General features: G+C 52.5%; 1 protein-coding gene across 1 annotated transcript; it reads left to right on the forward strand.

Moving 5' to 3' along the window:
* The first annotated feature begins 26 nt into the window (after window positions 1-26).
* ZNHIT1 (zinc finger HIT-type containing 1) lies at window positions 27-6414 on the forward strand. The gene is made up of 5 exons (XM_003807196.4): window positions 27-444; window positions 4824-4994; window positions 5701-5780; window positions 5897-6066; window positions 6161-6414. Exons 1-5 carry the CDS (start codon window positions 423-425, stop codon window positions 6180-6182), a joined length of 465 nt encoding a protein of 154 aa, XP_003807244.1. The 5' UTR covers window positions 27-422; the 3' UTR covers window positions 6183-6414.
* Window positions 6415-13790: the final 7376 nt, after the last annotated feature.

The following is a 13790-nucleotide window of genomic DNA, read 5'->3' on the forward strand; positions in this document are numbered from 1 at the left end:
GCTTTCTGCAGAGGGCCACTAGGAACCTCGGATTGCCCACGGAAGCCAGCCACTTTCTTTGACAGTCCAGCCCACCTCCTCTTCTGCCCGGAGAAGCTCCAGGGGCTGCCTTTGTGATCACAGCATCTTCACAAGGACCAAAGGAAAATAAGATTTCTCGTAAGAACACCGTGACCACATCTTTAAAATGACCCATTTCGTGGCTCCCACAAGATTTACACCTCCACACTGAGGCCGGAAGTGGTTTTGCCCCTATAAAACATGGCGAAAAGCTTTCTTGTCTCCAAGGAAACGCCACGTAATGAGTCAAAGTTGTGGCGCACGCGCAGAAGTACAAGCTACCGGAAGTGATGGCGCCCCTACTAAAGCCTTGGGGTTAGTACGCGTGCGCAGCAGTCTCTTCTGACAGTCGTGTTGTGCCAATGGTGGAGAAGAAAACTTCGGGTATGTGAGCCCCCGCGGTTCGCCCCCTTCCCCTTCCCAAGTCCAGTCCTGGAATTTTCTTACCTAGTCATTCCTCTTTTTTGGTCTCGCTCTTTCGCCTAGGCTGGAGTGCAGTGGCATAGTCATAGCTCACTGCAGCCTCGAATTCCTGGGATCAAACCATCCTCCCACCTCAGCCTCCGGAGTGGCTGGAACTGCAGGCATGAGGCCCCACGCCTGGTTAATTTTTAATGTGTTATGTGGTGACGGGCTCTCGCTATGTTGCCCAGGTTGGTCTCCAACTCTTGGCCTCAAAGCGATCCTCCCGCGTGGGCCTTCCAAAGTGCTGGGATTACAGGCGTGAGCTGCCGCGCCCGGCCCCAGCTATTCCTCTTAAATCCCTTCCTCAGCCCTCGGGTCCTGCCGTTGACCCTTCATTCACGTTTTATTGGTGCCTGCTCCAAGCCGGGCGCTGGGGATGAAGAGGAGAAAGACCCCTGTTATCCAAGCATTGGCTTTTTCTGGAAGGGGGCCAGAAACGCAGACCTAACACTGTATTTTACTGTGATTTGTGATTTGTGCTATGGCAGAGGGAAGCACAGCGCCTGGGAACAGGGAGACGTGGCATCTAGCCCACGTTCTGGGAGGCAGGGGACTGTGAAAGCTTGAAGGAAAAATGAAAAAGCTTGAATTGAGTCTTGAAAGTCTAGTTAGGGTTTCTCTCAGTGGGAACCTCACGTGCAAAGGCAGTGAAGCAAGAAAAAGCAAGTCACTTAGGAAGCCAAGTCCACAGTTTGGATCTTACAGAGTAATAAGAAAGGATCGAAGGCTGGGGAAAGGTTACATTTTGAAAGGCATTATACACACTGCCCAGGAGTTTGAACTCTGTAGGGAAACACTGGAGAGCCAGCAAAGGCTTTTTTTTTTTTTAGACAGAGTCTTGCTCTGTCACCCAGGCTGGAATGCAGTGGTTCTGTATAACTCACTGCAGCCTCAACCTCCCATGCTCAAGTGATTCTTCCGCCTCAGCCACCTGAGTAGGTGGAACTACAGGTGGGTGCAGGCCACCATGCTGGGCTAGTTTTTATATTTTTTGTTGAGTTGGGTGTCTCACTATGTTGCCCAGGCTGGTCTTGAACTCCTGAGCTCATGTGATCCTCCTGCCTCGGCCTTCCAAAATGCTAGGATTACAGGCATGAGCCACTGCGCTTGGCCCTTTTAGTTTTTCTTTCTTTCTTTTTTTTTCTTTTTGAGACGGAGTCTCGCTCTGTCCCCCAGGCTGGAGTGCAGTGGCACAATCTCGGTTCACTGCAAGCTCTGCCTCCCGGGTTCACACCATTCTCCGGCCTCAGCTTCTGGAGTAGCTGGGACTACAGGCGCCCGCCACCACACCCAGTTTATCTTTTGTATTTTTAGTAGAGACAGGGTTTCACCATGTTAGCCAGGATGGTCTTGATCTCCTGACCTCGTGATCCACCCGCCTCGGCCCCCCAAAATGCTAGAATTACAGGCATGAGCCACTGCGCTTGGCCCTCTCAGTTTTTCAAAGGCATCGCAGTCTCCCAGCCATGAGTTTTTTCATGTTGGCCTCAAGGTCTGAAATACCCCGCTGTCTCCCCTAGCCAGGTCATTCACCAGTTAGGCCTTAACCTGGACTTACCTTCTTCTGGGAAGTCTTCCCTGACTACTCCAAGGCCAGGTTGGGTGTTTCTGTCCTGGGCTCTGCAGCACTTTATACTTCCGTATCCTAGCCTACTCCGTGCTGTACTTACTGTGTTTGTTTCATTAATCATTTGTGTTTGCCACTGGACTGTAAGCTTTGGCATCCCTAAAACCTAGAGCACTGCCTGGCATTTGGAGGGGAGACAGAGTAGTACAGTGGTCGTAATCATGTTTTTTTTTGTTTGGTTGGTTTTGGGTTTTTTTTTTTTTTTGAAACAGGGTCTTGCTCTGTCACCCAGGCTGGAGTGCAGTGGCACAAACACAGCTCACTGCATCCTTGAGCTCCTGGGCTCAAGCAATCCTTGCGCCTCAGCCTCCTGAATAGCTGGGACTACAGGTGTGTCCCACTACACCTGGCTAATTTTTGTATTTTTTTTGTAGAAACAGGGTTTTGCCATGTTGCCCAGGCTGGCCTCGAACTCCCGCGCTCAAACAATCCACCCACCTTGGCCTCCCAAAGTGCTGAGATAACAGGCATGAGCCACTGCGCCTGGCAAGGTCATGCTTTTTGATGCTGGGTAGTTCTTTGACTCCTGACCTGGCCACTTGTTAGCTATGTGAACTTTGGACACATTTCTTAATCTCTGAATGTTGGTAAATTGGGGATGATGATACTGTCCCATACAGCTGTTGTAAGGGTTAAATGGTTCAAGTGTTGCAAAGAGCTGAGCACGTGCCTGGCTCATAGTAAGTGTCCAACAAGTGATAGCTACTGGGGCTGCTGCTGTTATTATTATGGTTAACAGGTGGTTAATGAATAAAGAGATATATTATGCAAAATTATCAGAATCTGGCAAACAGCTGATAAGGCAATGAGGAAAGAGGTTTTTTGTTTTTTGTTTTTGAGACAGGGTCTCTCTCTGTTGCCCAGGCTGGAATGCAATGGCGCGATCTCAGCTCACTGCAACCTCCACCTCCCGGGTTCAAGCGATTCTTGTGCCTCAGCCTCCCGAGTAGCTGGGATTACAGGCATGTGCCACCACACCCTGCTAATTTTTGTATTTTTAGTAGAGACATGGTTTCACCACGTTGGTCAGGCTGGTCTCGAACTCCTGACCTGAAGTGATGAGCCCACCTCAGCCTCCCAAAGTGCTGGGATTGCAGGGGTGAGCCACTATGTCCAGCCGAGGAAAGAGGTTTAAAATAACTTCTAGGTTTCTGGTTTGGATGTCTGCATAGACGGTTCCATTTGCGTAGAGAGAATCTGCAGGAGAAGCAGACTTGGATGGGAATTTTTTTTTTTTTTTTTGAGTTCCAGTGTCCACGGGGCCAGTGGGTGATTTCTTTTTTCCTTCTTTCTTTTTTTTTTTTGGAGACAGTCTTGCTCTGTCACTCAGGCTGGAGTGGTGGCACGATCACGGCTTGCTGCACACTGCAGCCTCAACCTCCCAGGCCCATGTAGTCCTCCCACTGCAGCCTCCCAAGTAATTGGGACTACAGGTGTGTGCAACCACGCCTGGCTTATTTTTTAATTTTTTGTAGAGATGGGGTTTGGCTATGCTGCCCAGGCTGGTTTCTAACTCCTGGCATCAAGCGATCCTTTGGCCTCCCAAAGTGCTGAGATTACAGGCGTGCGCCACCACACCTGGCCTCACCAGGCGCTGGCTGCATGGCCAGTTCTGGAGCCCGGGAGCAGGTTCTGTGTTGAGGGAGTCACTCTGGGAGTCATTTGCTTGTGGGTGATCATCAGAGCCCTTTGTTTGGATTCAAAATCCCAGGAAGAGCGCATAGACTGAGCAGAGAAGAGGGCCAGCCACCTCCATAGAGGCAGGGAGAGCAGCCGAGCTGGAGCCAGAGGATTCCTGGACATGGAGAAGGCCTGCAGTTTTGTCAAGGAAGCAAGCAAAGGGTCTCTTTCTACTCGATGAAGGTAGTCAGCACCGCCACAGGGTGGACAGGGCTCAGGTCCAAGGAGGAGGAGGAAGGCACACTGGAGCCGCTCTGGGGCCCAGAGCGTGGGTGGGTGGTCCCCCAGGATGACCAGGCAGGTGTCAGATTTTGGGGTTCGAGGAGAGGATGGGAGGTGAAAAAGTGACACATCACGTGAGTTGCTGTGAAGGAGAAGGAGCTGTGAAGCCGAGTAGACACATGAGCATCGCCAGCTCTTTGATGGAAAGTGCCGGTTGAGGAGGAGGGGTTGAAGATGGGAGAGGGAGGGAATGGGCTGGAGGTGAAGGCTCGGGGTCAGTGGTGGGACTTGGGGGGCTCCAGGGCAGGGGTGTGCCCACTTGGCATCACGTTTGTGGGTAGGTGGCCTGGAAGATGAGCGTATCCAAGCGTGGGTGGCCCCTGGTTCCTTTGAGGTAGGAGGTGAGATGCTGAGTGTGAGGGCCATGTGTATTGAGGGCCCAGGACAGCCTGGAAGCCCCAGGGCGCTGTGACCTCCCCAGTCAGCAGTGAGCTGCTTTCAGGCCGGGGCTCACTGGCTGGGACTGGGATTGAGAGGAAGGCGGAGAAAACAGGCAGGAGAAACTGAAAGGGTCTCAGCTGGCGGGACAGGAAGTGTGGGCCCAGGGGCTTGGCCTGGGAGGAGACAAGGGAACCAAGGGCTTGGCGATGGGGATGAGATCAGAGAGCTGCAGCTTCCACCCCGGGTGCCTTCCTCGCCCTGCCCAGAGCGGCGGCCACACTGCTCTTTCTCGGAAGCCCTGTAACTTTGTGTGCCCTGCTCCATCCAGTTCGCTCCCAGGACCCCGGGCAGCGGCGAGTGCTGGACCGGGCTGCCCGGCAGCGTCGCATCAACCGGCAGCTGGAGGCCCTGGAGAATGACAACTTCCAGGATGACCCCCACGCAGGACTCCCTCAGCTCGGCAAGAGACTGCCTCAGTTTGATGACGATGCGGACACTGGTGAGGCGGATGGAGGAGGAAGCGGGGGATGGGACTGAGAGGAGGGCGGGAGAGTCCGCCCAACTCAGGCTGTGGGAGGACCCAGGAGCTCCTGGTGCCTCTGCCAGTGACTGGCTCCCATGGCTGTGAGCAACCACACCCCCTTTCTGTGCCTCAGTTTCCTCTCGTGTATGTGAAATAAACAAGAGAGACTGGATAAGCTCTGACACGAAGCCTTAGGCTTGGGGGCATGGAGGTGACTGTCAGCTGGGATTGGAGAATTGGGGTGGAGGGCAGAGGCTGGTAGCGAGGGGCCGACTTAGAGCCAGGAGGGCAGGGCCAGGTGTGGTGGCTCACACGCCTGTAATCCCAGCATTTGGGAGGCTGAGGTGGGCGGATCACTTGAGGTCAGGAGTTCAAGACCAGCCTGGCCAACATGGTGAAACCCCATCTCTACTAAAAATACAAAAACAAAATTAGCCAGGCATGGTGGTGGACACCTGTAATCCCAGCTACTCAGGAGGCCAAGGCAAGAAAATCACTTGAACCCAGGAGATGAAGGTTGCAGTGAGTCAAGATCGCACCACTGCACTCCAGCCTGGGTGACAGAGTGAGACTCTGTCTCAAAAAGAACCAGGAGGGCACATGGGCATGGGGAGTGATGAACCAGAGAAAGCTGCTGTCTTTCTGGGCAAGTGCCAAGCAACGGATCACCCTTGACCCCTAGGAAAGAAAAAGAAGAAAACCCGAGGTGATCATTTTAAACTTCGCTTCCGAAAAAACTTTCAGGCTCTGTTGGAGGAGCAGGTGAGAGGAGGGTCGGCCTGGGAGGACCCCACAGGGAAGGGGTGAGCCTGGCCCGGGCAGGTGTTCGCTGCGTGGGTGGGCGGAGGAGTCCTAGAGCCGGCCCCTTGTCTCTGCAGAACTTGAGTGTGGCCGAGGGCCCTAACTACCTGACGGCCTGTGCAGGACCCCCATCGCGGCCCCAGCGCCCCTTCTGTGCTGTCTGTGGCTTCCCATCCCCCTACACCTGTGTCAGCTGCGGTGCCCGGTACTGCACTGTGCGCTGTCTGGGGACCCACCAGGAGACCAGGTGAGCATGAGACCTGCTGTCCACTCCCACTCCCTCCTTCCCATAGCCTCCCCAGACCTCTCTCCCCTCATCCTGGCTTCCCCTCTGTCTGCAGGTGTCTGAAGTGGACTGTGTGAGCCTGGGCATTCCCAGAGAGGAAGGGCCGCTGTGCACTGCCCGGCCTTCAGAAAGACAGAGTTTCATCACCCAATGCAGGGGGAGCTCTTCCTGGACCAAGGGAGGAGCCGCTCATTCACCCAACAAAACTGTGTCTTACCTGCCAGGAAAGACCAGCCTCACTCCTGGGAACTGTCTGGCAGGTAGGCTGGGCCCCTCAGTGCTGTTAGAATAAAAAGCCTCGTGCCGGAAGCCTTCCTGTTTGGTCGTGGTGTGTTTGAGGTGATGGTAATGGGTCACCCGTCTCTCCTGCTCACGGCTCTGTCTCTCTTCCTCCTGCCTCCCACTCACCCCTGCCACTGTCCGCCCCTCTGTGTCCCTGATCGCGAGAGATTCTGTCCCATTTTCCTGCCACCCCCGAGCCCCTGCCCTCCTTGGCTGCTTCTTTAAGTCTTTTTGGTTATTGATTTAGTTGTTTAAAATATTTTATTTATTTATTAGAGACAGGGTCTTGCACTGTAACCCAGGCTGGAGTGCAGTGGTGCGGTCTCAGCTCACTGCAACCTCTGCCTCCCAGGTTCAAGGGATTCTCCTGCCTCAGCCTCCCAAGTAACTGGGATTACAGGTGGCCACCACCACGCCCAACTAATTTTTTTATATTTTTAGTAGAGTTGGGGTTTTGATGTGTTGGCCAGGCTGTTCTCGAGCTCCCAACCTCAGGTAATCCACCCGCCTCGGCCTACCAAAGTGCTGGGATTATAGGCGTGGGCCACTGCGCCCGGCCATGTTTTTCCTTTTTATTTCTCCAGTTGCTATATTTTCAAAGTACAGCTAGGTTCCAGGGATGGGTGGCAGGGAGGTGGCGGGAGGACTGTGGAACATGTGCAGAATGGTACCGCGGAGGGAGCTTGGCCTGTCTTCCTCTCAAGGTACTTAGGCAAAGGGGAGTGGTCCTTGTCCTTGGTGCTGCCAGACTGAGGGAGCAGTTGTCCTTAGGAAGCCCCTGTTACCAGGGGCTGCAGTGTGTGAAGTTATTAGCAGTACGGAAAACCCAGAAGTTTCTGGGAAACATGGGGGAATTCATGGTATAGAGCAAATTTGTCCAACCTGCAGCCTGCATGTGGCCCAGGATGACTTTGAATGCAGCCCAACACAAATTCATAAACTTTCTTAAAACATTATGAGATTCTTTTGCGATTTTTTTTTCTTTTAGCTCATCAGCTATCGTTAATGTTAGTGAATTTTATGTGTCTCCTAAGACAATTCTTCTTCCAATGTGGCCCAGAGAAGCCAAAAGAGTGGACACCCCTGGATTAGAGGCCCTTGGTCTGGGTGGCCCTGGGTGCTGTGACTCATGTGAACTTCTTATACCCATACCTTGTCTAAATGAATTGCAAGCTGTAATCTCGTAAGGTCCTTTTGGTTGCTGTATTAAGGCCCAGAACCCTGTTAACCTCATAGCAAAGCAAGTGCTTAGTAAGTATCCATTGAACAGATGGCCTCATTAAGATATTAGAGAGATCCAGCAAAGTCAACGTTAGGCACCATTTTTTTTTTTTCTGAGATGGAGTCTCGCTCTGTTGCCCAGGCTGGAGTGCAGTGGCGCCATCTCAGCTCACTGCAACCTCCACCTCCCAGGTTCAAGTGACCCTCATGCCTCAGCCTTCTGAGTAGCTGGGATTACAGGCGCCCACCACTATGCCCAGCTAATTTTTGTATTTTTTGTAGAGATGGGGTTTCACCTTGTTGGCCAGGCTGGTTTCGAACTTCTGACCTCAGATGATCCACCCGCCTCGGCCTCCAAAGTGGTGGGATTACAGGTGAGAGCCACCGTGCCTGGCCAGTCACCATCTTAGGCCTTCACTTTTGGGTACTTTCCTGGGGGTTGGCTCAAGTATTCCCCAGGGTTTTCTTGAGGAACTGCCTCCCTTTCTCTGAAGACTTGCAGCTGGGCAGGCAGTACTGGTTTTGGTGTCAGCTTCATGTTGGGGGGCTGATGTCAGGATTCAGAGACAATCCAGGTGAGGTGGTTTTTCAAGATGGCTCAAAAATCTTTGTCCTCCCATTAAAAAGTGGAGTGTTACGGCCAGGCAAGGTGGCTTACGCCTGTAATCCCAGCACTTTGGGAGGCTGAGGTGGGCAGATCACTTGAGGTCAGGAGTTTGAGACCAGCCTGGCCAACATGGTGAAACGCTGTCTCTACTAAAAATACAAAAATTAGTTGGGCATGGTGGCATGTGCGTGTAATCCCAGCTACTCTGGAGGCCGAGGCAGCAGAATCGCTTGAACCTGGGAGGTGGAGGTTGCAGTGAGCCGAGATCACATCATTGCACTCCAGCTTGGGCAACAGAATGAGACCCCGGCTAAGAAAAAAAAAAAGGCCGGGTGCAGTGGCTCACGCCTGTAATCCTAACACTTTGGGAGGCCAAGGCAGGTGGATCACCTGAGGTCGGGAGTTTGAGACCAGCCTGGCCAACATGGTGAAACCCCATCTCTATTGAAAGTACAAAAATTAGCCGGGCGTGGTGGTGGGCACCTGTAATCCCAGCTACCTGGGAGGCTGAGGCAAGAGAATTGCTTGAACCCGGGAGGTGGAGGTTGCAGTGAGCTGAGATCTCACCATTGCACTCCAGCCTGGGCAACAGAGTAAGACTCCATCTCAAAAAAAAAAAACAAAAAAAACAAAACAAAATTAGCCAGGCATGGTGGCATGTGCCTGTAATCCCAGCTACTCAGGAGGCTGAGGCAGGAGAATCGCTTGAACCCGGGAGGCAGAGGTTGCAGTGAGCTGAGATCGCGCCATTGCATTCCAGCCTGGGCAACAGAGTGAGACTCCGTCTCCAAAAAGAAAAGAAAAGACTATTTCGGGGCTGAACAACACCATCTGTGCTTCTCCGTGGCATCCTAGGCCGGGATTCCCGTCCAGCTTGCACTGTCAGCACAATCTCTTTGGATTCTTTCCTAACTTAGCTGACTGTTTCATATTTTGTGGTTATAAAAAGAGGCACACTGGTTCTGTTCAATGTAAGACTTCTCTCCCCAGTGACGTACTCCACCTTCCAAAATGACCTTAAGAGGACAGGGCTGGACCCCGAGGGCCTCTGGTTGCTCTCTGATGCCATCCATGACATTCTCTAGGAAGCTGAGTCCAGGGTCTTTGGACCCCCATTGAAAAACCATAATTCGGCCAGGCAGGTGGCTCACGCCTGTAATCCCAACACTTTGGGAGCCCGAAGCAGGCGGATCACTTGAGGTCAGGAGTTCGAGACCAGCCTGGCCAACATGGTGAAACCCAGTCTATACTAAAATTACAAAAATCAGCTAGGTGTGGTGGCACACGCCTGTAATCCCAGCTATTTGGGAGGCTGAGGCAGGAGAATTGCTGGAACCCAGGAGGCAGAGGTTGCAGTGAGCTGAGATCACGCCATTGCACTCCAGCCTGGGTGACAGAGCAAGACTCAGTCTCAAAAAAAAAAAAAGAAAAAAGAAAGAAAACCATAATTCCCCAAGGACAGCCTGAAACAATTTGGCCAGCTTCCTTCATGCTAGGGAGATTTTTTCCTACCTTGGGAGACACCTGGTCTTTGGGAAATGTATACTCTGCTCTAAGGTTCTAGAAGGTAAACCTAGTGTCATGTGATAAGGGCAGCACCCCCCCTTTCCTGGGAGCACAGAGGAGGAAGAGGTTGGCGCCAGGGTTTGGAAGTGTGGACACGGGTGGTTACTCCTAAAAACTTCAATGAGGCTGGGTGCTGTGGCTCAGGCCTGTAATCCCAACGCTTTGGGAGGCTGAGGCAGGAGGGTCTCTTGATCCTAGTAGTTCGAGACCAGCTTGGGCAACACAGGGAGACCCCATCTCTACAAAAAATTTAAAAATTTAAAAATTGGCCGGGCACGGTGACTCATGCCTGTAATCTCAGCACTTTGGGAGGCCGAGGCAGGCAGATCACGAGGTCAGGAGATCGAGACCATCCTGGCTAACACGGTGAAACTCCGTCTCTACTAAAAATACAAAACATTAGCTGGCCTGGTGGCGGGCACCTGTAGTCCCAGCTACTCGGGAGGCTGAGGCAGGAGAATGGCGTGAACCCAGGAGGCGGAGCTTGCAATGAGCCGAGATTGCGCCACTGCACTCCAGCCTGCGCGACAGAGCAAGACTCCGTCTCAAAAAAAAAAAAAAAAAAAAAAATTAAAAATTAGCCAGGTATGGTGGCGCACACCTTTAGTCCCAGCTACTCAGGGAAGGATGGCTTGGGCCTGGGAGGTTGAGGCTGTGGTGGGCAGCAATCACTTTACTGCAGTCCAACCTGGGCAACAGAGCAAGACCCTGTCTCAAAACAAAACAAAAAAAAGATCTTGATTTTAATTGATGTGAGTTAGGAGAGCCAAGAATTCTGGGAAGCAAGGCAATTGTGTCTTCAGTCTTGGAGAAATCCTGGTCTGAGTACTAACTAGTGGTGTAGCTCGGACAGGTCACTTCACCTCTCTGATGCTGTTGGAGCCATGCTGCAGCTATTGCAAGAATTCAATACACCTAGCCCGAGACCTGACTTCTAGTGAGTACGCAGCAAATGAGAGCGCTTGATGATACTGCCAAGACCTAAAGCATGTTGTTGAGTTTTTCACAGCCAGCTCCCTGGGGACTAACTCCAGCACCTGGCCCAATTGTCAGGTAGCCAGCAGTTTACATTTACATTTCTTTTTTTGAGACAGAGTGTCACTCTGTCGCTCAGGCTGGAGTGCAGTGGCGTGATCTCGGCTCACTGCAACCTCCACCTCCCAGGTTCAAGTGATTCTCGCGCCTCAGCCTCCTGAGTAGTTAGAATTACAGGTGCCCACCACCATGCCCCGCTAGTTTTTGGATGTTTTTTATTTTTTTCTTTTAATTTTTTTGAGACAGGGTCTCGCTCTGTCACCCAAGCTGGAGTGCAGGAGTGCAGTGGCACGATCTCAGCTCACTGCAACCTCTGCCTCCCTGGTTGTTCAAGCAATTCTCCTGCCGCAGCCTCCTGAGTAGCTGGGATAACAGGCACCCGCCACCTCGCCCGGCTAATAATTTTGTATTTTTATTAGAGATGAAGTTTCATTATGTTGGCCAGGCTGGTCTCGAACTCCTGACCTCAGGTGATCCGCCAACCCCGGCCTCCCAAAGTGCTGGGATTACAGGTGTGAGCCTCTGCGCCCGGCCAGTGGTTTACATTTGTGTTTGCTCCTAGGCTGTGGGTTCTTTGAGGGCACAGGCCCACTCCAGCTTCTAGCAGGGAAGCTGCTCAGTATGTGTTTTGAAAAAGGGCAAATGTCTCCATAACCCTTTGTAGTCACGTGACCACCCGGGAAGAAATCAAAACTCAACCTGATGACCATATTAAGGCACACACTTAAATGCTGAGTTGTAAAACTGGGCACAGGTTGTTTTTCCTGAAGGGGGAAGAAGTGAGAAGAGGCAGGCTGGTGTTGGGAAAAGGAGGTAGACATGTGGGGGTGGCACACTGGAGACTTTTGGAAGTGCCTGGAGGTGTCAGCAGTTGTAATTGACTTTTGTCTTCCTTCACTGTAGGGAGCACTCTCATGGCCTTTCAGGATTGTAAGACACTTTTTGTTTGTTTTTCAAGACGGAGTCTTGCTCTGTCGCCCAGGCTGGAGTGCAGTGGCACAATCTCAGCTCACTGCAATATCCATTTCCCGAGTTCAAGCAATTTTCCTGCCTCAGCCTCCTGAGTAGCTGGGATTATAGGTGTGTGCCACCACTCCTGGCTAATTTTTGTATTTTTAGTAGAGTTGGGGTTTCGCCATGTTGGCCAGGCTGCTCTTGAACTCCTGACCTCAGGTGATCCGCCCACCTTAGTCTCCCAAAGTGCTGGGATTACAGGTGTGAGCCACCGCTCCTGGCCCTAATTTTTATTTTTTTAGTAGAGATGGGGTCTCGCTACGTTGCCCAGGTTGGTCTTGAATTCCTGGGCTTAAGGGATTCTCCCGCCTTGGCCTCCCAAAGTGCTGGGATTATGGCCATGATCCACTGAGCCTGGCCTGTAAAAGACACTTCTACTGAGCCTGGCCTGTAAAAGACAGAAGATGGTGTGGAAGGAGAGGATTGCAGTTGGACACAGACTTGTTGGCCACAGGACCCTTTATGTAGGGAGCAGCTCAAAAGGCACCAGGGCTTCTGGCCAGGCGCAGCGGCTCACACTTGTAATTCCAGCACTTTGGGAGGCTGAGGCAGGCGGATTACCTGAGGTCAGGAGTTTGAGACCAGCCTGGCCAACATGGTGAAACCCTGTCTCTACTAAAAATACAAAAAAATTAGCTGGGCATGGTGGCGCACGCCTGTAGTCCCAGCTACTTGGGAGGCTGAGGCAGGAGAATCGCTTGAACCTGGGAGGCCGAGGTTGCAGTGAGCCAACATCGCATCACTGCACTCCAGCCTGGGTGACAGAGCAAGACTCTGTCTCAAAAAAAAAAAAAAAAAAAAAAAAAGCACCAGTGTTTCTGGCTGGAGCCCAGCCAAAAGGATCCCAAGGATCCCAGCCCCAAGGTGAAGGTGTGTCCAGGGCCCAGGAAGCAGCCTGGTGTGATGGTGGAGCACGGTTTATCCAGAGGAAAGGGAGCAATGGGGATGGAGAGGTGGGCCAGGCCCAGGCGGCATGTCAAGTTCATAACTGTCGGGCTTTCTTCTGGCGGGGCCAGGAGCTGCCAAGGCAGGGCGGTCGGTGGTTCTCCAGGAGTGCATTAGGAAGACCGTGCTTGAGACGCCCAGTTGGGGGAACCCTGTAGTTGTGGGGGGGCAGGAGAGGATGAGGGCCTGTCCCAGGACCAGGCAGTGGAGAAGAGAGAGAAGTAGATGGGTGTGAAAAACACCATAGAGGGAGAGTCTGGAGGATTTGGCAATGAACGGAGGAGAGGAAGTGGTGGAGCAGAGGGGAGGGAGAGGTTGTCCATCTGCAGACAGAGATGTCAGCCATGCTGGTGACAGGGGTGATGGGGACTGCAGCTCTGCGGAAAGTGATGAATTCGATGTGTCTGGAGCCCACATGGTAGGAACATACATGTACTTCTGAAGCGCAGGGGAGAGGCACAGGTGGAATGCCAATGCAGATCTCTCCATTCCAGGGGAGGGTTGGTGAGGGCGAATGAGATGAAGGAGAAAGGGGAGGGGGCTGTGGTCAGAATCCAGGGCTCCCCAGGGGACTGGCCACTTGTTCGCACTGCAGAGGATAGTGCTGGGATAGGGCTCCATTGCCCACTTTGCTGGATACCAGGCTTCTTCCTAGCGGCCTCATTGTCCTTTTGTTTTCTCTTTTTCTTTTTTTTTTTTGAGACAGGATCTCCCTCTGTCGCCCAGGCTGGAGTGCAGTGGTTCAATCACAGCTCACTGCAGCCTCCAACTCCTGGGGTCAAGCGACCCTCCCACCTTGGCCTCCTGAGTAGCTGGGAGTAACGCACCACCATGCCCGGCTAATTTTTGTATTTTTTTTTTTTTAGTAGAGAAGGGGTTTCTCCATGTTGGCCAGGGTGGTCTTAAACTCCTGACCTTAAGTGATCCTCCTCACCACCCCCCCTCCCCCGCCTCAGCCTCCCAAAGTGCTGGGATTACAGGCATGAGCCACCACACCTGGCCTCACGGTCTCATC

The sequence above is a fragment of the Pan paniscus genome, chromosome 6, assembly GCF_029289425.2.
Source record: "Pan paniscus chromosome 6, NHGRI_mPanPan1-v2.0_pri, whole genome shotgun sequence".
Taxonomy (NCBI): domain Eukaryota; kingdom Metazoa; phylum Chordata; class Mammalia; order Primates; family Hominidae; genus Pan; species Pan paniscus.

Coding starts and splice junctions, on each gene's coding strand:
- ZNHIT1 (XM_003807196.4), top strand. CDS start 423: ATGGTGGAGAAGAAAACTTCGG. Junction 5,781..5,896: donor AGGCTCTGTTGGAGGAGCAG/GTGAGAGGAGGG, acceptor TTGTCTCTGCAG/AACTTGAGTGTGGCCGAGGG. Junction 6,067..6,160: donor GGGACCCACCAGGAGACCAG/GTGAGCATGAGA, acceptor CTCTGTCTGCAG/GTGTCTGAAGTGGACTGTGT.